General features: G+C 36.1%; 2 protein-coding genes across 3 annotated transcripts; both read left to right on the top strand.

Annotated features, from left to right (window-relative positions):
* Nucleotides 1-1168: 1168 nt before the first annotated feature.
* On the top strand, nt 1169-6453 carry LOC149008186 (GABA transporter 1-like). 2 transcript variants are annotated; one of them, XM_089166474.1, is made up of 8 exons: nt 1169-1347; nt 1441-1606; nt 1703-1933; nt 3411-3508; nt 5067-5253; nt 5374-5504; nt 5589-5828; nt 5911-6453. In XM_089166474.1, exons 2-8 carry the CDS (start codon nt 1462-1464, stop codon nt 6289-6291), a joined length of 1413 nt encoding a protein of 470 aa, XP_089022600.1. In that variant the 5' UTR covers nt 1169-1347; nt 1441-1461; the 3' UTR covers nt 6292-6453. The 2 variants fall into 2 exon arrangements, with proteins under 2 accessions (XP_089022600.1, XP_089022601.1); XM_089166475.1 differs by having other exon boundaries at nt 1169-1606.
* Nucleotides 6454-16688: 10235 nt separating this feature from the next.
* On the top strand, nt 16689-18310 carry LOC149008185 (chalcone synthase 2-like). Its single transcript, XM_089166356.1, has 2 exons — nt 16689-16948; nt 17050-18310. Exons 1-2 carry the CDS (start codon nt 16771-16773, stop codon nt 18045-18047), a joined length of 1176 nt encoding a protein of 391 aa, XP_089022482.1. The 5' UTR covers nt 16689-16770; the 3' UTR covers nt 18048-18310.
* The last annotated feature ends 6446 nt before the right edge of the window (nt 18311-24756 follow it).

Below are 24756 nucleotides of genomic sequence, written 5' to 3'. Positions count from 1 at the left end.
GAAATTTTATTCAAGTGGTACTCTTGAGTTCTAGTAACTTATTTCGGTTGTTTGTGTATTGACAAAGACCCTATGCAACTATTTAAGTATTTCTATTGATACCCACTTGCTGGCGTAGGTGCCACTCTCTCTCCCTCTCTCTGAGATTCCAAGTTGACACCAACAATTTAGGGGTTTTATGGCAATGTTTTTGTTCCATTTCCTTATTTTTAAGTAAGAGAAGTTTTTCTTGTTTCTATACATTTTCGTTGTTTTTCACTATTTCTAGGTGCTGAAATCATGTATGGATCAACAAGAAAAAATGTTGATTTTTTACGGTTTTAAAATAGGAAGTCACACTTTGATATAAAAAAAACAAGAATGCTGCTTCTTCACCTTTCCAAAAAAAGCATCTTCTTTCATGAAATATTAAGGACCCGTTTAATAACCCACAAAAAACAGTTTCTAGTGTTATTTGCTCTGAGAAGCCAAAAGAATTGTCTAAAAATTGTTTCGTTTTGCATGATTTTTACTACATAAATTGAAATTTATGAAAACTTTTACCTCAAGAAATACTTTTAACATGTCTGTTTTCAGAAGCAAAATTGGGTGTAAGATGGGTTTAAGTGAAAACAATTTTAGAAAAAATATTTATAGAATTTAGCATAATTTTAAATTTTCTACTTCTAGAAGCAAGTTTTATCGAACGCTTACAAAAGTGAGAATTGTTTCTAATTTTTCTCAAAACAGATACACTTCTTAAATTTTCAAACTGGACATATAGTGTTTCTCAAAATGGGGTTAAAACTACTCTAAACAGTTTAGTTAAACCATTTCATTTAAAAAGTAGAAAACAGAATACAAGAAACAAATCGGGTTTCACATACATGATTTGGAGAATCTCCATTTCCAAAAATATTAAAAAACAAAAATCAATAGCAACAAATAGCTGTTAATATTACTATGCAACTCCTTAGATTCCATGAGCTCCTTGACAAAGAAAAAATAAAAATTCCACGACCTCCAACTTACAGCAAAAAGTCGTTGAAGCTGAGGCAATAAAAAATGAGAAAGATATGATTTGAGGGAAATTTGTTTTTAATCTTTTCGCAGTTTTCTGGCAGAAAATGATTTAGAAATTAATATTTTTACTATAAAAAGGGAGTTCAGATCAGGTTTTGAATCTATACGCAAGACACCAATCTCTTCTCCTCCTTTCTCATCTCTTTCATAAACCAGAATTAGAATCAGAGCAGGAGTCTTTATATTACAGTTTTCAGTACATTCAATTTGGGTTATTTGTTTGTTAAGAATTATTAAGTTCTGTTTGATTCCCTTTTCATAGTATCACTTCCAACAGTTATTCATGTAAGATCTTTTTACAAATACAATACTCTTTGATCCACCTTTCTTCTCTCTTCTGCAACAAATCTAAGAACACAAAACATCTCTCTTTTGCAGCTGATTCAATCCCTAAGAGAGATGGGAACCCTGCATATGAATTCAATAGGAGCAGATAAGGAAGAAACAGTTCTGGGTTCTTCTTCTTCTTCAAGACTTGCTGATCAGCAAGGACAAAAGCAAATCGAGCTCGATGCAGGAACTCTCTTCGTTCTCAAATCTAAAGGTACTCTTCTATAAATTAATCTAAACGCTACTGCTGTGTTTAAACGCTTTGATTAACAAAAAAAAGGAATAATTATTGTGTGATTGATTTATGAAGGATCATGGATACACTGTGGATTCCATTTGACCACATCAATAGTTGCACCGGCGCTGCTGAGCTTACCGTACGCGTTCGTCGGACTTGGATGGATTGCTGGGGTGGCGTGTTTGTGTTTAGGCGCAGCGGTGACATTTTACTCTTACAATCTCATCTCTTTGGTTTTGGAACACCATGCTCACCTTGGCCGCCGCCAACTACGCTTCAAAGATATGGCAGATGACATTTTAGGTACAATCATTCAACCAGCAACAACTAATTCTTTACTTTTTTTTTTTTTTATTGTTCTTCTGGTTTCTGTTCCATCTTCTAGAGTAATTTTTATATATATATAATTTAAATGCACAGTAAAGTTTTGCTCATGTTCTAAGAAGCTCAAAGTCTTCTAATTCCTTGTCTTCCTTTTCACTTAAATTTTTTTAGTAATTTCAGTATTGCACTGCCATCTCAAAAATGAAAGTTTTAAAACATTGACACACCACTTTACATTTGAAAAACACAGAAATTCCAAAATTAGATTTTTATTGATCAATTTATCGCTGAAAACTGTTAAATCATGTCTTCTTCTTTTTTTTTAATTCCAAAAGTATCCCTATTATAAACAATGAATGCTTTTCAGTGGCAAGTTAGACTAATGTGTTTAGGATCTCTGTGATTTTTAAACATAAAGTGAGGTGTCAGTACTTTGAGGCCTCAAATTTAGGGTGCTAGTGCAATTTACTTAATATTTTATGTATTAGTATCTTATATTAGCAAATTTCTTTTCTAGAATGAAATTTGCTCGAATAAGCTTACACGTGGATTCCCATATTTTGTTTGTTTTTTTTTTTATGGTTATACGCTTACACCCGATTTATATATATAATTAATGCCCCCCGAACTGCAAACTTCCCTAGGGAAGTTGAGCCTTTAACTGCTTTAGTAACCCATCATTGACAATTCACATCCTTTGTAATTCATTTCATTACGATTCCCTTCTAAAATTGTGCCATGTGGCATTTAAGGATCTCTGTGATTTTTTTGTACGTACGTTAACTACATCATCACCTTGAAAGAATTCAAACTTGGATGTCAAGTTCTTTGTTGTCAGTCAAATGATGTACGGTGACACGTGTTATTTATTTGTTGAAATAAATACGTGTACGGTTGTTATTGATGCAGAGATTTTTTCTCTAATGGACACGTGTTCTGGAATCGTTCCAAACTGCAACTGCACCATCTGGCGCACGATAGTCTTTTAGGTCGGTTTTCTTGTGGTTTATTTAATGCGTTTCTTGGGAACTTGATTGTTGGAGAGGTATAAAATTGATTGAGTAGCAAATAAGTTGATTATGGCAAACTTTGTTAATACTCACATTTTCTAAATCAAATTTTTAAAAAAAAAAACTCCTTAGAATCTATATATTTTTTAGTAATTTTTTTTAATTTAAGAAGAAAGCAATTCAAAAGATAAAAAATTTGATATTTATTACTTTTCGAGGAAGGAAAAGGAATTAAGAGTAATCTTATCAAAGGAAGTGTAGAAACTTCAAGTTTCAATTTATCGGTTCTACTTTTATGTGGTGCAAATCTATTTCTTGTCTCTTCTGAAAAAGATCATAGTTCGAAACTTTATGTTTAACTTTTAATTATGTTAGATTTTTCTTGAATAAGATTTGACAAGTTTTGATTGATGACAATTTAATCTTTTTTCTTTATTGAATGATAGGTCCTGGATGGGGAAAATATTTTGTAGGGCCTATACAATTTGCAGTTTGTTATGGTGCTGTTATTGGTTCTGCTCTTCTCGGAGGTGAATGCATGAAGGTAATTTATAGTTCCAATATTCTCTTCTTTCATCCTCTTTAATTCATTTATAGAGATTTTCATAGTATAGAGTGGTTCTTCTATTGTTATTCAATATTTTTAATTTGATTTTTAAATTTTAAAAAAATACATATTATTTTTTTATTCTTATATAATGGAGAGTTAATTGTCATTAAAGTCAATTAGGCATGAATCACAACCAGCATGACATGCATTTCGATTATGACTTAAATTTCACTCTGACGAATGGAAGTCTTCTCTCATGTGTGTCAAATTTTGAATCTTAGTTAAGGACAAGCGGAAATTAATTGAAAATGGTTCTTCGATGACTCTATAATTTACTTAATATATATATTTTTATATAAAAACTGTATTTATTAAAGTTTAACCAAATTATAACAAAATTTCAAACTTTGACTATTAATTATTAGGTTGGATTACCCAACTTAACATGCCTACATGATAGCTAACTTTTTTCCATATTAGTCTTAGACAATATAGTCATGACTGGTATTATATAGAAAATTCCCACAATCTAATTGGTTCAATAAAGTTGAAGATGACTTAAGAGTTGCCTAATTTGACTTTTACATTTCTTAAAAATGTCTAGATTCTGTTCCCTCAATGATTTTAATGAGATTCCTTTGAATAATTAGGATTCTTTTTGAATTTCTAAATAGATAGATAGAAAGACTATCTCACTCATATGTTTTTAATATTATATTTTCACTTTTATTTAATTCATCAAATGGGTTTTTTTTTATAATTATTTTTTTAAAAAAAAAATAAATAAAATCTATGTAATGATGATTGGTGTGTTTTGTTTTTGAGTCAAAAGAGTGGTAATGGTGTCAATCGTTTAAAAAGATGATATAATCATATAATCAAGTCTTAATCAAACGTCAAAGGGTTATACGATAACATTTCATTTCAGTTCAGATTCCTGCTTTTTATGTTAGAAATAGTTTTCTTTGTTTCTATGCATTCCCCCCCCCCCAACTATTTTTGAATGTTGAAATTATGTACGCAAGAAAAAAAGTTTTTGTAAGAAAATAAAAATAAAAACAAATGAATAAGGCAGAAACTTTGAGTTTTTAAGTTTAGAATTGAAATTTATGTTTTTGATGTGAGAAAGACAAGAGTGTCACTGTTAGAAGATACTGTTTCTCTGCCTTTTTCAAGAGAAGTATTTTTTTTTCCTTCTTTTATTTGAGTGTCTAAGTCTCAAAGTGAACTCAAAATTGTGCAAAACCATTGGTTTGTTTCAAGAATGAAGAAAGGAACACAAGAAACATGTCAAATTGGACATATATGATTTGAGTTATTTCTATTATAAAAATATAAAAGATCAGAAGAAACAAGAACGTCACCATACAACCCTTATACGATCAAATGGTAGAATCACTTTCAAGTAAGTTGATGCCGGACTTTACTCCTAAATGCCCGATCAAGATCATATATTTTTTTTAATTAATTTTTGTCATCCAAAGTTTGGATTCTTACATTAAGGAAATTTTGATTATGGATGAGCAAGAACTGATTAAAATTTGATTTGCAGGCAATTTACACGATAACAACACCAGATGGGACCATGAAGCTTTACGAATTCATAGCCATATTTGGATGTTTCATGTTGATGTTAGCTCAAATCCCATCTTTCCACTCTACAAGACACATCAATTTTGTTTCTCTAGTTCTTTGCCTTGCTTACAGTGTTTTCACCACAGCAGGTGCTATCTACGTAGGTAATGTATATATATATATAACTTTCAAACACTCTACAGCTTACTTAACTAGAGATTACAGAAAATTAATATGGTTTTAGAGGAGATGAAAGTACTAATAATTATCAAATTTTGACACAGGAAGCACATCCAAGGGACCTTCCAAAGACTATGGCCTCCTTGGTGATCAAACAAGCAAGGTCTTTGGTGTCTTCAGCTCATTAGCTATCATTGCCACCACATATGGGAATGGAATCATTCCAGAGATTCAGGTTTGTATAGCTTCTTCTACTACTCTTGTTAGCTTTTAAGGGTGAGTTCTACCCAAGTTCTAACTATTGGCTTTGTTTTCATAGGCAACCATAGCACCTCCTGTTCAAGGGAAGATGTTCAAGGGGCTACTAATTTGCTACACAGTAGTTATGATCACCTTCTTTAGTGTTTCCATCTCCGGATACTGGGCTTTCGGAAACGAATCTAATAGTTTGATCCTCGTTAACTTCATTGACACCGATACCGGCCGCCTCTTGGTCCCCAAGTGGTTTCTTTTGATGACCTATATCTTTACTCTTCTCCAATTGGGAGCCGTTGGCGTGGTAAGTATAGAGGATGTTCAAAATTTGAATTCAAATTCCAAAGTTATACTCAAGTTCCTAATATAAGTTGATTGAATTGTAGATCTACTTGCAACCAGTAAATGAAATACTGGAGAGAGTGCTCGGAGACCCTCACAGCGCGGAGTTCTCCGTTCGGAACGTCGTGCCGAGGTTGGTTTTTAGGTCATTAGCTATTGCAGCAGGAACCACACTTGCAGCAATGCTTCCTTTCTTTGGAGATTTGAATGCTTTGATAGGGGCTTTTGGGTTCATGCCTCTTGACTTCGTCTTGCCAGTGGTATTCTTCAACTTAACATTTAGGCCATCCAAAAGAAGCCTCATTTTCTGGGTAAACACTACCATAGCTGTTGTATTTTCTGCTTTAGGAGTGGTGGGTACCATTGCAGCCGTGAGACAAATAGCAATCGATGCCAAAAGTTATAAATTGTTTGCTAATGTATAAATAGTTTTATTATGGTTTTCCTAAAAGAGAAACTAAATGAGTCTGGGATGCCATTGACAGTTCAAAACTGTTTTGAGGCCTATATGTTGTTTGTAATATTCAAAGCCATTCATTCAAATGATATTACGTTTTTTTTGGTAGGCATTCGAATGATATTTTTGTTTAGTGAACATTCAAATGATATTACATATTCATGAAAACAACCGGGCCGGGGCATCAAGTAGTGGGGACCCATAGGCCTGAGGACTTGAGGGGAGTGGGAAAGGTGTGGAGGGATGGAGTTTTGAACCCATCACCTGCTTGGACTTACTGCGTGATCAACATTGGAGGTTGTCACCGCCATGCTAGAAGCACATCTATTGTTTTTGTATTCATTGATACTGATTAACCTTGCATTAAAAAGTATTTAATAATTACTGCAAAAATGCGTTCAAGATCATATAATAGTGATCTTGACTACAATGGATCTAGATACAAGAGGTGTCTCTTTGTATTCTTGATCTACCTTCACGTACTCTTGTAGGTTATTTCCACACTTCCAAATCGATGAACCATAGTGATGGAAGTTCATTATTGACTTCTTTCTAGAGAGAAGTCACAAAGAGAGCAAGGGAGGGTATTCAATATTTTTTTCCAGTCACCTGTTTCATATTCCATCCCTCTATTTATAATATTCTTTCCCTTAACCCTAATCCTTTAATTAAAGTTTCACTTAGATTCAACTAAGCGAAAGAAAGCAATATTAGAGTCATGCATAGACTCAAAGTGTAGTGGATCCCACCCACTAAGATAAATATCTCTCACTCGCCACAAGGTGGCAGAGTTATCCAAATGTGCTAATCAACTCTAATCCTTTCAATGCAGAAATGAAACGTGCGACCCAAGAGATGTATCTAAGGCATGAGTGTTATATTAATTCTCCATTTAACCAACACGGCACATCACTTGAATTATCTCATTATACCCTAAACAATTCAACTATACACAGGTCACACTCTAAATCCCTCATAGTGAGTAGTGTGAACCATTCTCATATGATGTATAAGTCGTTCGAACAATGAGTCATATCACTATAAGGTATAGAACGAAAAATTTTCCCAAAGCCCTCATGCCATTTAAATTATCCCCAACTGCTTTCCCAGTCTTACCCTACAAGACCGCATCATCTCTGTTGTTGCAACCTAGAGGGGGTGATTAGGTTGTACATAGTGGATTATCACAAATTCTTGGTTTAATTGCAATTTCAAAGTGAATTGACGATTTAAATGAAATTAGACACTATCAAGCAATTACAACGCAAGAATTTATAGTGGTTCAACTTCACAATCTACGTCCACTCCTCTCTTAGCCTCAAGAGAGTATTCCACTAATGAATCTCTTTCAATACGATGGGTAGATAATTAAACCCTTACAATCTTTGTTACGGGGCAAGAGTACCTTTTACAGTCTTTGTTTATCAAGTAAGGCAAGAGCACCCTCTAACAAATTCTAATAAATCTAAACTAGAATACCACAATCAATTCAAATAAAAGAAGTGTTGGATATTACCTAACAAGGAGAGTGACACTTTACCCCTTGTGTGAGTGTGATGCAATGAATGAATGGTTCAATAAAGGCAATGCATCAACAAGAAGTCTCAATGACCTTCAATAACTCCAAGCTTAACTCTAAGGAGTTTGCTTAATGACTTTGGAATGTTCTTCAAAGTTGAGTGGAGTTGGAAAGCTAGTAATCAATGCAAGATCACTTGAGTAGTTGCTTTTTCACTTGAGAGGGAGTAATAGCTTTGTGGGCAAGATTAAACCCCTCAAATGGGGGTGGTTGGGCTTATAAAGAAGTCCTCCAATTGCTTGGCCCAACCTCCCAACGAATATAAATTTTAGTGAAATTTTATTCCAGACGGTCGTCTGTTTGCTAGACGGATGTCCGTCTTAAAGAAACTAGCCGTTAAACTAGCTGTTTGAGTTAAGCCAGGGCTAGACAGTCAACCGTTTGCCCAGACGGTCGTCCGTTTGGCTTAAGTAGCCCAGATGGAACTTTTGTCTGGCCTACTGTGTTTAAAAACACAATTAGCAAACTAGACGGTCGACCGTCCGCCCAGACGATCGATCGTTTGGTGCACATTTGCTTAATCATTTTGGGGCTTGGGCTTGGCTTGGGTTTTTTGACTTTTTGATCAACCCTAAGCTTCATACACCTTACTAACATGTCCTAGTTCAGTCTAATGACATGAATTACATATTATCAATGAACTTACATATGTGTGTATGCAAGAGTGTTATAAGCCCTAATTCAACCTAAGCCTCGATCTTCAACTTGATCTTGTGCATCGGACTTGATACTCATCTTAACTTTGGTTCTTAGTCCAAGATAGCTTGACTTGACTTGAGCTTTGAGTATCCAGTAAGTTTTTTTGGTCCAGTCATATTGCATCGAGATCCACTTTAGTGATGAACTGGATAAGACATATATTAATGAAGACATTAGTAGATTGTGTTTATTATCATTAAAAATGATGGAGGCTGATGTGGCAAATGTTGATATGGCATTTCCCAACAATCTCCCCCTTTTTGATGATGACAAACATATAACTGATAGAGTGATAGAAAAACTTAAAAACTATCACTTATGCACTTGGATAACCATATAGCCATGAAGTATATTAATTAACCTCCATGCTTTGGAACATTTCATAAATCATCACATGAATCTCATATGACATATACATTAAACATTATGCTAATATGTTCCAAACTTCATGCTATTAAGGTTTACAGTCTTAAAAGAATGTTAACTAACTGTAAAATATCTCCCCCTTTGTCATTAATAAAAAGAGAAAAAAGCGTGGCATACTCCCCCTAAATATGAAGCTCCCCCTAACATGAGCTTCTCTTGCAATAAAAACAAGATGACAGTAGAGAAATAAACTTGCATTTCATGAAAAATAAGTCTTTTACATCAGTCAATACAAAGATTCATATGTAAAGATAGGTGTTCAACATAACAAAAAATATATAAAACAATAACTGTTCAACTGATCAAAGCAAAAAATATCATAACATGAAACAAAAGATAAATGAAGCTAGTCTTCATCTGCAGCATCCTCTTCATCACCGCTACCACCTTTGTTGCCACTTCCGCTTGCCTCAACATCTTCGTCCTCATCCCCTTCCTCGTCCTCATCCCCTTCCTCATCCTCATCCTCTTCTTCATCGTCTTTCGCATCTTCAACTTCGGGAAACGGCATAGGAGGAATCTTGAGATGAGTCATCATATGTTGCAACACTGTTGTATGATGAGTCATCGTATGTTGCAGGACTATTGTATAATGAGTCATCATATGTTGCAGGACTGTTGTATGATGAGTCATCATATGTTGCAGCACTGTTGTATGATGAGTCATCATATGTTGCAGGACTGTTGTATAATGAATCATCATATGTTGCAGGACTGCTGTATGATGAGTCATCATGCCTTCAAAAAAGTCCATGCGGGTACCCAATGAGTCAAACCGAGTATCAATGTGCTGTTGCATGATATGGGCTACTCGCACAACATCGTCTCCTGCCGTTTCCATCATCAAAGCCGACGTCTCTGATTCTATTTCACTTCGAGAGCTATGCATCAAAATGAAGCTTGTGTTGAACTACGTCGGCCCCTTTCACCTTTATGGGGAGCCCTTCATCTTTGCTTGTGTTGAAAGGGGTTGTGATTATTGGACATATGTAATGAACCTAAATTCATGAAGAGGATGGAAGCACTATACCACGACAAGGATTTGGACAAGGAGTCCTTTGTGGTTTCTGCTTGTGGGTTTGATTTGATTCCAGCGGAACTGGGTTTGATGTTCCACTTTAATCACTGGGAATCACCGTCGGTGCCTAATAGGTGGAGGCATATGTGAGTTTGGAGTCAAACAAGTGGATATGTTCAAGTATTACTAGCAGAAACAACTGTCGCAAATAAAAATCCTACACCTATCACTTAAAGGTGTTTACCAATAAAAACTATTCTCGAAACAGAAAAAGAAAAAGGGTAATTTTCATCTGGACCCCCTGAGGTTTGGCCTATGTCATTTTCAGTCCAAAAGAATTGAGACTTTGCATCTACCTCCCCTGTACTATAGAAAAAGTCAATTTAAGAACAAATCATCACATCTATGACGAATTTGCCATTTTTTTTATTTTTACATTTTAAAGGGTTAAAGTTTATTAATTTACAAAATAAGACCCTCCATTACCCGATTCCCAAATTCCTGGTTTTACCAATTCTAAATCATTATTTTCCTAAAAAGTTCAACCCTATAAACCAAAAAGAAAAAACAATCAACAACAAATCCCTGCTAGGGCTTCACATATTAAAAGAACACAACGAACAAAGAAATCCAAAACCAAAATCTAGGGTTTTATGAGTAGCTAAAAACCAAAAACACAAAAGAAATAAAATGGTGGAGGAGAAGAAGTGGAATCTGTTTCGTGCGTACTTGTTTTTTCTTTTTCTTTTTTTCTTTCTCCAGTAAACTGAAAACAGTTTACTTTTTCTTTATTCCCAAGCCCCTTCTCTCACTAGCCACTCTTCTCTCGCTGGCCCGTTCTCTCTCTCCCTTCTCCCTTCTCTCTTCTCTCTCTAAGTTTATTCCCAAGCCCCTTCTCTCACTAGCCTCTCTTCTCTCTGAGTTTGGCTCCTATGACAGAAGTGATGGAGATGGAAAATCAGGAAATTATTGGTAAAATAAGTGGGTAAAATGAATTTAAATGTGAGTAGCAAATAAGAATTTAGAATTCATAGAACTAGGGATTTGGGAATCAGGTAATGAAGGAGGGTTTGATTTTGTAAATTTAATAAACTTTAACTCCTTAAAATGTAAATATAAAAAATTTAAATAAAAAAAATAAGAATAAGGGCAAATTCGTCATAGAAGTAATAATTTGTCCTTAAATTGATTTTTTTCATAGTACAGGGGAGGCAGATGCAAAGTCTTAATTTTTTTGGACTAAAAATGACATAGATCATACCTCAGGGGGTCCAAATGAAAATTACCCAAAAAACAAAACACAAAAAACCTAATTCTGAAATAGCACATCTCTTTCAAAAACTATCCTTTTTCTTTTTTTTCTCCAACGGATTCAGTAGCTCACAATTGGGATCTGGACAGAAAAACCTTGTTTCTAGTCTTTCGTCATTATGAAACATGATGGCTGATTTGGTCGATGAGTTACGCTCCAACCCAAGAGAGTGGACGATTCCGATTCAAATCAATTCTATTTGAGCTTCTATAAATGATATATTCTACTAATACATTAAAAAAAAAAACACTTCCAAAGAAAACAAACAAGAAACATATTGACTTCTACCATTATTTAATAATTACTGCAAATATGGATTTAATATCTAGACACTGGAGCGGTGCATCTTTGCATTCATGTTCACTTGATTGCCTTTAGGGGCAGACCCACTAAGGGGCCGGGGCCATATTTCCTCCCCGAAATTTTGTAAATTTTTTTATAGTTCTTGTAATTTTTTTTCATTTTTTATATTAATTTCTTTCATTTTTCTAGTTTTTTCTCTTCTCACATGTGAAATATTATTATTTACCCCACTCCAATATTGAAAACAAATTTTAAAGGTAAAATAATATGTATAAATGTCATCCCTAGTTAAAAACTAACTCCTCAATCCCTATTTATTTGCTCATATCTCCTTTCTCCTCTTTTCTTCCTATTTATTCTCTTCTTTCTTCATATTTATTCTTCCCTTTGTATAATAAGCATGGGTTAAGGAAAATTTGGGAAAAAATCTTCTCCACAATTTGATACTCTTTCTCTTTCTTAATTTATTTATTGTTTCTCTTATTCTCATTTTTTTATTCTTTATTTAATTTTATATTCTTTGTTTCTTTATTTCTTCTGCAATCTTTATTATTTGATTTTATATTATGAATATAATGTTTATAGTTGGTAAGGTAAGCTAACTACCATTAGTTTGCATCTTTTACATAATAAAAAATAAAAAAATAAAAAAATGGTTTGCATCTGATTTTTTAGGGTTGAAGTCATGTGTAATTTTTTTTTTTTTTACTAATGTTTTATTTACCTATATCTTGTTGAAAAAAATTATCATTATCAAACACCCACCAATATTTGAGATTTCAAATTGCTGAATTCATTTAACTAAACATGCCCAAAATAACATCTAATATTCATCAATTCAAACAATTGAAAATACACCAATATATGTCCAAAATATCTACTTATAAGAGAAAATACATACACTAATAATCTAATTCAAAATAAATTTAACGGTAATTTTTATATGGACCCCCCGAGGTTTGGTCTATGTCATTTTTAGTCCAAAAAAATTGAAACTTTGCATATACCTCCTCCTGTGCTATAGAAAAAGTCAATTTAAAGACAAATTATCGTTTTTATGACCAATTTGCCCTTATTCTTTTTTTTGGACAACTTTCATTTGGACCCCCTGAGGTTTGGTTTATGTCATTTTTAGTCCAAAAAAACTGAGATTTTGCATTTGCCTCCCTTGTATTATAGAAAATGTCAATTTAAAGACAAATTATAACTTTTATGACCAATCTGTCTTTATTCTTTTTTTTTTTTAATTTAAATTTTTTACATATACATCCTACCTGTCATGAAACTCCTGCTCCCTCTTAGTCCAAAAATTATAGAAAAATCTTAAGATTTAAATAAATTTTAAAATATGACCAAAATGCCTTTATATGTTAAAATCACTCAAGTACCCTTAGCTTAAACCATATTTTTATATTAAAAGGGGAGTCACGAGTTTAATGGCAGGTAGGATGTATATGTAAAAAATTTTAATTAAAAAAAAATAAGGATAAATTTGTCATAAAAGTGATAATTTATCCTTAAATTGACTTTTTCTATAACACAGGGGAGACATATGCAAAATTTCAATTTTTTTGGACTAAAAATGACATAGACCAAACCTCAGGAGATACATATGAAAATTACCCTAAATCTAACCATATTATGTGATTGATGATTCCATAATCAACCATATCGAACGTAGAAGTTCGATATCCTCAAAAAGATGCATACCAAGGTGCAAAATTTCATTGGGTATCGCAGGTTCGCTGGCGATAGCTTCCGAGCCAAGATTCTCCATGCCCTATTCTCGCTAATTCGATTCAACCACCAAAAAGTAAAGCTTGAATCCAACGCTGTCTACTGTCTCTCTCTCTCTCAGCCATTTCATCAAACACTTGATCACCATTTCTAAAGATTGAGGCAACTCAAAACTTAACTACAGCTGTAGAATTAGCCATTTCTAATCAAGTTAATCATGAAATTTGGAGGCAATCTCGAGTTATAAGACGACAAAAGCAAACCCATTTGTGGATTTGAAGCACCTTTACACTTTATCTACTTCAACGAATTGGGATTCAGATTTAAATTGAACACCCACCCCAACACAGAACCAGTAACACGAAAATCTAAAGAGAGGCGATGAAGAAAAAGTCTACAATGAAACCTTCGAACGGATCCACCACAAACGGCAATGGCCACACTGCAACTAGTTCTGGCCTCAACGTGATGGGTGAAGAAATGCAAAACCCTATAGGCTGTGTTTGTTTACTGAAATAAAGGTGGGGTGGAAAAATTCTTGAAAAGAATGTAAATTTTTTACTTTTTCCTTAAATTCCAAAATGGTAGATTGTTCGATTGCTTGGGGTGGGAAAGTGAGAGACAGGTTTCCTTGTTTGTTGATGTGGCACCACAACTGTCCCACCCCAAGCCATTTTAAAACCCCACATATTTGGTGGGACTTGGTGGGAAAGTTGAGAATAGTAAAAAATGGGACCCACTACCATTATTTTTTCACAAAATTTTTTCATTTCTTTTTTTTCTCCCTCACCCTACTACACATGGGACCCACATATTTTTTTTCCCACCCTTTTTTTCCCACCCCACCTTTGCAAACAAACGCAGCTAACACTTCCAACCATTCTCATCCTCAACTTGATCTCTAAGGTGGATCTAATCCTAAATTCATCGAAACCGGCGGCCTCCACCTTTATCATCTTCGGCGCTGAAGTGGTAAGAGGGAAGGACTGTACATAATATTTCTCAAGCTATCGTTGTTCGGCGATAAATGGCGTATCTCGCCAGTTCGCGGTTCGGTCTTCGTTTCAGTTTGCCATGAACCGAAACCACCAAAATTCGATGATATGCAATATCTCGCCAGTTCGTAATTCGGTCTTCGTTTCGGTTTACCATGAACCGAAACCGAAATTCAACTATGTTTCACTGAATTTAGACGATACTGCTGACCTTGTTAAGAACCTCATTTTTCATAAGCATTAATTAAGTCAAGTTAGATCAGAATTCAATGGATGGGGTACTTGTGCTTAACCATCGCAATCAACCGACAGGCTTGCATTTATCATCTTCATTCATCCACAGGGTGAACCTCCGTTGATCACAACACTCATTCCCACAGTTCCTCTCCTCCTCCTTCTGCGTCACCCATAGCGTCACCACTCACCAGCAAAGACTTACTTCCATCTTTTCACATTAATTGCCACCAAATATATTAACTCTCTTCTTGACTCCATGCTCGCTTGTCTGCTCCTGATCAGGATGCTTTCTCTAATTCTATCGTTGCAGAAATCTCTTGGTGCAACTCTCTCGTCTCGTAGTTCTTGATGGTAGACGTACAGCGGACAGTTGGGGGATAGCACTTGGGGTCACCGACGCTAATCCCTAGACACCTGTGAGCTTCTCCTACTTCCACGTGTTTTTTTACTTCTTAAATTACCTCGATAGCAGTTCTGGAGAAATGCATGTTTTTCTCGTGTTTTTCCACCACACAATAAAAATGAAACCCTATAACTCCTATTGGGGGTTTCATCTCTTGTTCATTTTGTTGGTATTCAAAAGAGATCCAGATCCTCTGTGTTTGCTCAAACCCACAAGCAAGTCATCGTCCAAGCAAACATACGAATGCACAATCTAACCAGACACGAATGATCGATGTGTTACTCAAAGGTGGGCCTGACCTCTATAATATAATAAAGAACTGCTATGATTAGAGTCACGGTACTTCATGTTGGCGATATATCGCCATGTCGCCCAAGTCCGACACGAAACTAGCAATCGAAACGAAAGGTACAAAATGTTGCCGGAAGTCGGTGATTTTTCGTCGAACCGGCGAAATGTCGACGAAATCAAAGATTTTGTCGCCGGCGGCTAGAGTACAACCGCTGCTGGTGTGTTCTACCGCCGGAAGAGAGGAAGAAAATAACTGATACAAGTCGCAGCTTTTCCAGTTTTTCGACGGATTGAATATTCCGGTCTTCTCTCCATTCGCCAGTAACAAAACTAATCCAAAACCCACTCTACTCTCTCTCTCTCTCTCTCCAACTCTTCTCCACCACTGCTGCAAGCCTACAAGGCTGCAACTCTTCTGCCGCATGAGCTCACTACCTCAGTCTGCGATATCTCCCTCTCCAACTCTTCTCCTCCACCGCTGCAAACCTGCAAATCTTCTCCCACATGCGGCATGACCTCTCTCTCAGTCTGCGACGGTGTACAACCGTCTTCTCTTCCAGTCTACTCTCGCGGAGTTGCGGTTCGCCCCACAAAATGTCGGCGACAAGTCGCCGACATTTCGGAGTTTCAGTGATGTAGCCGGCCACCACACGGCGACACCAACCGGTACTTCAGACCTTGATCAAAATACATGTCTCTCCCAAAGAGACAAACTCAATTCTAATAAGGGTCGTGTTTGGGTGCTGTGTAATTAATGTGTAGCACCTGTAGCACAGGCAAGATTACGATCTCGACCGCTCTTTTCAAAAAATTCACTTTTTGAAAACAAGCGACCCTGATAAAATTATCAATCTAGATCTTGATCTAGATCGTACGCTGCACATCAGCCAAGCAAAATCAATTCTGATTGACCAGCAGCTGGCAGCACCCAGCAAAATAAATTCTGGTGGACCGCTAGCTGGTCCAGTGGTTGGTTTTTAGTGAGAAGTAGACGTTAGCTCCCCAAACATATCCATCCCTTATTAGTTTTGCAATATTTTGACGTATGGTCATGAAATTCAATGAAGTATAGCGGTCGTGAAATTCAGTGAGACTGACATTATCCAATTCCAACTCCAGAAGAGGAATATGTCAACTAACCTTCCGCAGATTTGGGGAACTCCATTAATGGCTTCAAATAAAGAACAGGATAAAGATGAACACAAATCAAACTTTTACTGAACCCACGACACCCTTCCATACACGCCAGCTTGGGGTATTACCCCGAACATAATTGCATCTCTTCCTGTTCACTCAAGAGTACGTTGCATTCCTCTGCTATAAATACCTCTGTAATCTCACTTCTACTTCATCAATCAACCATCAGTCACTTGCTCAATCTTGGTTCTTCTTCTACTTTCGCTTTCACTAAACTTTGACTTGATAACCAGTAACTCTCTCTATCTCAATGGGAGAAGTAGGAGAAATCTTTGTTCCACAGCATTCTCAAGGTCCAGCCACAATACTGGCCATTGGCACGGCCAACCCAGCAAACTATACATATCAGGCTGACTTGGCTGATCAATATTTCAGTACCATACAGGATGAAAACCTGATCAAGTTGAAGGAGAAATTCAAGCGAATCTGTAAGTAAAACTCATTCATGTCTTAATAATATATATTTTTCATTGCTTTTTGGTTTGTTTCATTAAATTGATCAGAGTTTGTTTTCATCTGCTTAAAACAGGTGATAAGTCAGGAATCAGGAAACGTCATACTTACATGACAGAGGAAATCGTCTTTCAGAATCCTGATCTCTTCAACCTAAAAGCTGCAACACTTGACATACGTCAAGATATAATGATAGCTGAGGTACCCAAGTTAGCCATGGAAGCTGCATCAAAAGCAATCCATGAGTGGGGTCAACCCAAATCGAAGATAACCCACCTGGTATTCACTACTATTTCAGGTGTTGATGCACCTGGTTATGACTTCCACCTCATCAAACTACTTGGTCTTTCTCCTACTGTTCAACGTGTTATGATGTATCATTTAGGTTGTTATGGTGGTGGCTCTGTTCTCCGTGTTGCCAAAGACCTTGCAGAGAACAACAAAGGTTCACGTGTCCTTGTTGTTTGTTCAGAGTTGAATTCCGTAAGTGGGTTCAAAATGCCTTCAGCGTCTGATCTCCATTCCTTGTTAGCTCAAGTGATCTTTGCAGATGGTGCAGCAGCTTTAATAGTTGGTGCAGATCCTGAGACGTCAATAGAGAAGCCGTTGTTTCAGCTTTTCTCAGTTAGTTCTCATATACTACCCGATTCTGAAGAAATGATTGGAGGACACCTACGTCAAACAGGTCTCCAAACTAAATTATCTATGAAGATTGCAGAAACCATCTCCAAGAACATTGAGAAATGCTTGGTGGAAGGGTTCACAAAGATTGGGGTAAATGATTGGAACTCTATATTTTGGGTGGCTCATCCAGGTGGACCAGCTATCTTGGATGCACTTGAAGTAGCACTAGGATTGAAGAAAGAAAAATTAAACACATCAAGAAAAGTGTTGAGTGAGTATGGTAACATGTCGAGTCCTACTGTAATGTTCATCTTGGATGAGATGAGGAAGATGTCCATCGAAGAAAGTAAAACTTCAACTGGTGAAGGGTTTGATTGGGGTGTGTTGATAGGGTTCGGACCAGGTATTACTGTGGAGACAATTGTACTTCGTAGTATCCCTATAGTTTGAATCATTGAGCAAGAGAAATGCTTGGTGGTTTCTTTCCTTTTTAAAGTAACATCAAAATAAAAGAGGATAATCTTCTTATGGGTTTGTGGGGTTGTTCAGAATCAATAGAACAATTTTTTTTTTATTTCTTGTGACTTGTAAGGGAGTGACATCTCTCATTATAAATGTCTTATAATTGTTATTTGTATAAATGGGTTGTATTTGTTATTATATGATTATTGGAAAATATCTATTCACACGTTCTCTTCATGGTATCAGGTTTTTTCTGGTTGACGCCATTTTGTTGATTTAGTAACTGCTCGTATTTTCCTCGGTGTTTTTCTGTTTTCTTGATTTTCTGATCTTAGTGTTATTCGCCATGGCTATGAGCTATTCTGTTCATTAAAGCCAGGGGCAGTTTAGGTTTCATAAATTTGGTGACAGTAAATGAAGCACTTTTGATGAAATTAGTATGGAATTTTATGAATCAAGAAAACACGTGGACGGCAATTTTGAAAGCTAAATACGGAGGTGATCAACGGAAAGAAAGGTTTGCTACCTACCTATTGACTCCCCCATTTGGAAAGCGATGAGTAGGATGGCTCAAATGGTTCAAAAAAATTGTAAATTTATGGTAGGTAATGGGAAAATAATTTTTTTCTAGAAGGATAATTGGATCGCAGCACGGAAACGCCTTCTAGATGAAGCCACAGGTCAAATTTCAAAAAATATGATGAAAGGAAAAATCTACAATTATGTTAATGACAATCATGAATGGCGATGGGATCGCTTTCAACATCTCCTCCCATTGGAAATATGCACAAAAATTCTAGAACATCCAACACCAAAAGAGGAGGAAGGGTGTGACATTTTGCTCGGAACCCATCTCCAAGATGGCTGCTTTTCCACTAAAATTGTGTAGCAGATGCTTGAGGCGGAGAAGGAGTCTATATCGAATCTAATATTCAATGAAAACTATTGGAAGAAACTATGGGAACTCAAAATGCCAAACAGAATTTTTAATTTCTTGTGGATTCTCAATCACAATCGGCTGCTATCAAATGTTAGATTAAGAAAAATGAAACTTCAATCTCATGCATCATGCAGATTCTGTTTATGCGAATCAGAGAGTACACTTCACATTTTTAGAGATTGTTCATTTGCTCTTGGCATTTGGAATAGACTACTGCCGAAGTTAATGCAAATATGGTTTTTTAGGAGTAATCAAAAGGACTGGCTAATGCTCAATATATGCGGAAAAAGTCAAGGTTGGTACCCAGATTGGGCGATAAAGTTCAGTTGTGTGGTGTATAAAATTTGGTGCTCGAGAAATAGAGAAAGCCATGAAGAAATCTTCACCAGACCAGGAAAGCCTATACCTACGCCTTTGAAGCCCCTACCTATGCCTTCACTGGTGCTGGTTCAACCTTTTAGTTGGCTTGAAGTATGCTACTGGGCATAAAATATACTACTGGGTGAGAGACTGAGCCAACTTACTGCAACATCGACTTCTTAATCTACTACTGCTAATCCGCTAGAGGAGGATTTATTCAATCACATAGTTTGGTCTCCTAGAATATGGCGCCCTTGTGGCAATCTATTTGATTGTATCGAAAGGCCCAATGAATTGAGATTTTCCTATTAGGCCAGGTCATTTAAATGATGCAGAGCTTTGTTTAGATGTCTTCAACCAAGTTAAATCAATGTGGGGAACAAATAGAGAGGAAACAATAAAACCCAAATGCCCTAGAAGGGCTGGTGGATGGATTAATCCTGAGGAAGGATGGTTCAAAATAAATGTGGATGCATCACTATGCAAAGGAGAATACAGTCAGATAGGAGGTGTAATTCGCAATACAGAAAGCAGCTTCCTTGGAGGATTCGTGAAGAGAAAAATGAAGATGAATATTTTAGAAGCTATATTGCAGGCGATCTATGAAGGAATTAACGTTGCACGCGAAAAGAATTTCATGCCTTTATATGTGGAATCAGACTCTCTTAAAGCTATTGATCTGTTAAAGCTTAATGCAAGAATACAAGGGAAAGTAGCAAGAGTGGTGCATGCAATAAAGGAAGAAGTGGAAAGTTATGATTAGATTCCAACATGCGTACCGGGAGTCCAACTACGTTGCCGACTGGATCACAAAGAGACCGACTTCTTTAGAGGAACCTTCGCGATTCTTTCTAAATCCACCCCAAAAATTGGGGAGTTCCTACTGCAGATAAGATTTGCTTGAGTAGTTTTCTTTTTCAAGGTTACTAAACCCCGTTTATTTGTTACCAAAAAAAAAAAAAAAAAGCCAGGGGCAAAACCACAATGGGGCTTGGGATTTTTATATTAATTTCCTTACTTTTTCCAATTTTTTTTCTCTTCCTACATGTGAAATATCAAATATCACTATTCTCCCCCCCCCCCCCCAACCCTCAATATTGAAAATAAATTTTAAAAGTAAAATAATGGATATAAATGTCATCCCTAATTAAAAACTAATTCTTCAATCCCTATTTACTCTCTCCTCTCTTCTCTCTCATTTTTTTTTTCTATTTATTCTCTTCTCTTTCTATAAACGTGGGTTAAAGGAAATTCTTTGAAAAAAAATCTTATTAGATATTCAAAATATCATTCCTAATTAGAAACTAGCTCCTCAATCCCTATTTATTATCGCCTCTATGCTCTTTTCTTCCTATTTATTCTCTTCCTTTCTACAAGCATGGGTAAAGGAAAATTTGAAAAAAAAATCTTCTCCGCACTTAGGTACCTTTCTCTTTCTCAATATATTTAACGTTTCTCTTTTTCTCTTTTTTTTTTTTTATTCTTTTTATTTGATTTTATATTCTCTGTTTCTTTATTTCTTCTGCAATTTTTGTTATTCGATTTTATATTGTGAATAAAATGTCTATAGTCACTAGGTGACTAACTACCATTGGTTTGTATTTCTTACCTAAAAAAAAGAATTGGTTTGCATCTCCTACCAAAGAAAATTTTGGTTTGCATCTAATTTTTAAGGTTGAAGTCATGTGTCTCTTTTTTTCATTATTATTGATGCATTAAGTTACCTATATTTTGCTGAAAAAAATATCAATATCAGTAATTTATCTTTATTTTTCAAATATATATGGCCCCACAAAATATATGTGAGCATATTCTTCAATATAATAAAATAATTCATAGGTGGGACACTGGGTTACTTCTCTTTGTCCAGCCCTTTGCCCCTTTGTATGTCTTCTACATCATGCACAACCGGAAGGAGCTAGCTCCAAGGAATTTGAATTCCATAAGTGAATCTGGGTTGGTTGAACAACTTCAAGGATTTGATTGAAGCTTACTATGGTATCATTCTATCTTAACCCATCTAAACTCTAAAGGTTGTTCATCAAATTACTGATTAAGATCAAGCACGGAGGCACCAAAAACAATACGATAACACAAACGCATCCATCGACAAGGTCAAGTTCCCAACAAGCAGCCTGATCAACAGAATTTACTCCGTTGCAAGTTGCTTGCAACCATGCTCTTCCAAAGATTGTTTATATGATATACAAGTTTCTTTTCAAATTTATATTTATTCTTTATTACAAAACATAAAGCACGAGCCTTGAATCCCTTGATGTCATACATGGAATGTAAGCAACTGATCACTACCTCCCGTCGAACGGATCAAATGATCAATTTGTTGAATCACAAAAAGACACAATGAGACTTGGTGTCATGGAACATTAGCACATGACCACTTACCGTAGGATGGATCTCTGTTTAATGACAAAAAGAATGGATTTCATACTTTCATACCGTAACAAAACCGAAGCGTATACCGAACCGTGCCGTTTTTTAATACCGATTTCTTACCGTTTCTATACCGTATCGTTTTCTAAAATACCGTTTTCATACCGTACCGTATAAATTCGATACGATACGGTTTCGGTAATGAGGTTTTCAAATTCAATACCGTACCGAATCGACACCCTTAGCTCCAACCAACTCAGACTACGGACTCTTAATCCTACCACATAATAAATGGAAAACTCTTATGTCCTCTCATGGGTTGTCTACCGGTCTTGAGCGCCCATGAGCCCAGGCTTATCATGCACGACTCTACAAATGAATGGCCCTCACAGTGTAATTATGTCCTCTAACAGATCGGATACCGGTCTTGAGTGCCTATAATCTCCATTGCTACCATGGGTCACTCACCTTAATACCCACGCTGATAGGGCGAGATATGACAGGATTTCTTAGCCAAACATATCTAGATAAGTCCTAAGTATGTTATCCCGTAATTATGGAAAGCGCCAAGGGGCACCATTGAAAAGCGTCCCATACCACCTCCACTGATGTCCCGAGACAGAAATACCAAAAGGGCATTCCCCATTCCACAATCACATTAAAATATGATTCCATATATAATATCATATCATATCATAATCCATTCATATTCCAACATTCACATTTAACAAATATGCATATCACATAATGATTATCATATTGAAATTACAGAGGCATATCCATCATACACAAGTCCTAAAAACAATAAATAAGATCATGCTCTCAAAATATCAATGTTATTTGTAAGTGAACGTCCTTACCTTATGTTTGATTTGAAATCTCTGAAGAATAGATCGAAGGATAGGTTCAAAGTTGCCAAAGAAACCCTAATCATACAAGGATTAAGTATTAAGAACAAACCCTAAAGAATCGAAGATGAAACGGGATCAAAACAGGGCAACTTGCTATCACTGTACCTTTGGGTTGCTTGGTCTGGTTGCTCAAGGCAGTCGACCAAGCCTTCCTAGTACGGACAGTAAAACCTAGATTTGATCGGAAACCCGTTGTTTGAGTTCCAAACACTCCCAAATTAATAGGAAAACTCTAGAATAATATAAGGAAGCTATCTGATATGGTTTAGGCCTCAATCATGGTCAATGGAATAAAAACCTAATGGATCACATACTAGGGTTCATCCAAAATCAATCCACAAATTTCACGGATAGACTAAAGTGAATGAGGATTCACTCTAAGACTAAGAAAATAATAGATCAAAGTTTGAAAATAACTTAGAAATAGATCTAGCATGGATTAGAAATCAAATAAATCAAAAGAGAATACAATCATGAAAGTCATGCTAGGCTTTTATCGAAATCACATCGTGATGTTCACAAAAGGAATAAAGTGAATAGGTCACTAAAGTAGCATAAGGCCTTCCTCACAATCACAATAATGGGTAGAATCAATAGAGAGAATAGATCTAGAAAGAATAAGAGAGTTTACTTACCTTGAAGAATAAGAGTCTTCAAGCGGAAAATCTCACGGATGCTTGGGAATCTACATTGGCCTTGGAGAGAATGTTCTAGGGTTCTTCTGACGTTCTCCAATAGCTTAATGAGAAAGTGACTTGAATTAGATCAAAGTTTGAATACATAGGGCTTCGGAAACCTAATTTCCAAAAAGTACCAAAACTGTCTTGGGACTGGTTGGTCGCTTGGCTTGGTCACTTGGGGCGACCAAGGCACGCTGCCAACCTATACCTTTTTGCTAGAAACTGAATTTTGGTCTCTAGAAGCAATAAACTCCTCTTGGGGTCCTTTTCCAAGTTTTAAAATGGTCTTACCTGGTTCTATAGGACCTTCCACTTGTGTCAACATTGCACTCATGGTCCATCTACCAAGTCCGTCATCATTCAAGTTGTATCTTCATCCAAAATCAAACAAGGTTTCTATCATAGGATCATCACATATAATTTCATTGGTTCCAAGTCAGATCCAATGGGTTCAAAAGGGATGATCCACAAATGTCTTCTTCCTTCACTTTGAGTCTTCGGACCTACAATATAGGTTCTCGGGTTAGGGTTGTGAGGGATTTCACACATCCTCTGTGCACCCGCTCCAAGTCTGGCATTACTTTCCCTCGGTCCCATCTTAATTTAGTGGTGGTTTGCGATGATACTATAGTTCCAACCAATCATATTGTGGCTTTACAGTCTCCACAATGGCATTCTGCCATGCTTGATGAATTTAATGCTCTTCTCCAAAATGGTACATGGGTATTAGTTTCGTCTTTAGCTACTCACAATGTAGTAGGATGCAAATGGGTTTTTCATGTCAAACGCAATCCTGATGGTTCGATTGAACGATACAAGGCACATCTCATTGCCAAAGGTTTTCGTCAACGACCAGGATATGATTTTCATAATACATTTAGTCCCGCTGTCAAACATAGCACCATACAAGTGGTTCTATCCTTGGTTGTGACCAATAATTAGCCTATTCTGCAACTTGATGATTCCAATGCCTTTTTGCATGGTGATCTTAGGGAAGATGTTTTCATGACTCAACCATCGGGCTTTGATGATCCTCAACATCCGACTCATGTTTGTCATTTGCGTAAGTCGCTTTATGGTCTCAAGCAAGCTCCTCAGGCTTGATTTCAGAAGCTTAGTTCTTTTGTGCTATCATACTAGTTTGTTAGGTCTAAGACTGATTCTTCTTTATCCATCTATCGGTCCAAAACTGTGACATTATACTTTCTCATCTATGTCGATGATATTTTGGTGACTGGGAATAGTCTATCTGCCATCTCATGTCTTCTCAAAGCTTTGTCCGCTAAGTTTGCTTTAAAAGATCTTGGTGATCTACATTTCTTTCTTGGTATGGAGGTTACCCAAACTTCAGAGGGATTTACTCTTACTCAACAAAAATATGTTACTATTTATTGCATCACACTAACATGCATGAG

The sequence above is a fragment of the Hakea prostrata genome, chromosome 8 (assembly GCF_041222555.1).
Source record: "Hakea prostrata isolate BN-2017 chromosome 8, UWA_Hpros_2, whole genome shotgun sequence".
Classification (NCBI taxonomy): domain Eukaryota; kingdom Viridiplantae; phylum Streptophyta; class Magnoliopsida; order Proteales; family Proteaceae; genus Hakea; species Hakea prostrata.
The sequence above is the reverse complement of the archived record's forward strand: the minus strand, read 5'-3'. Positions and strand labels throughout refer to the sequence as shown.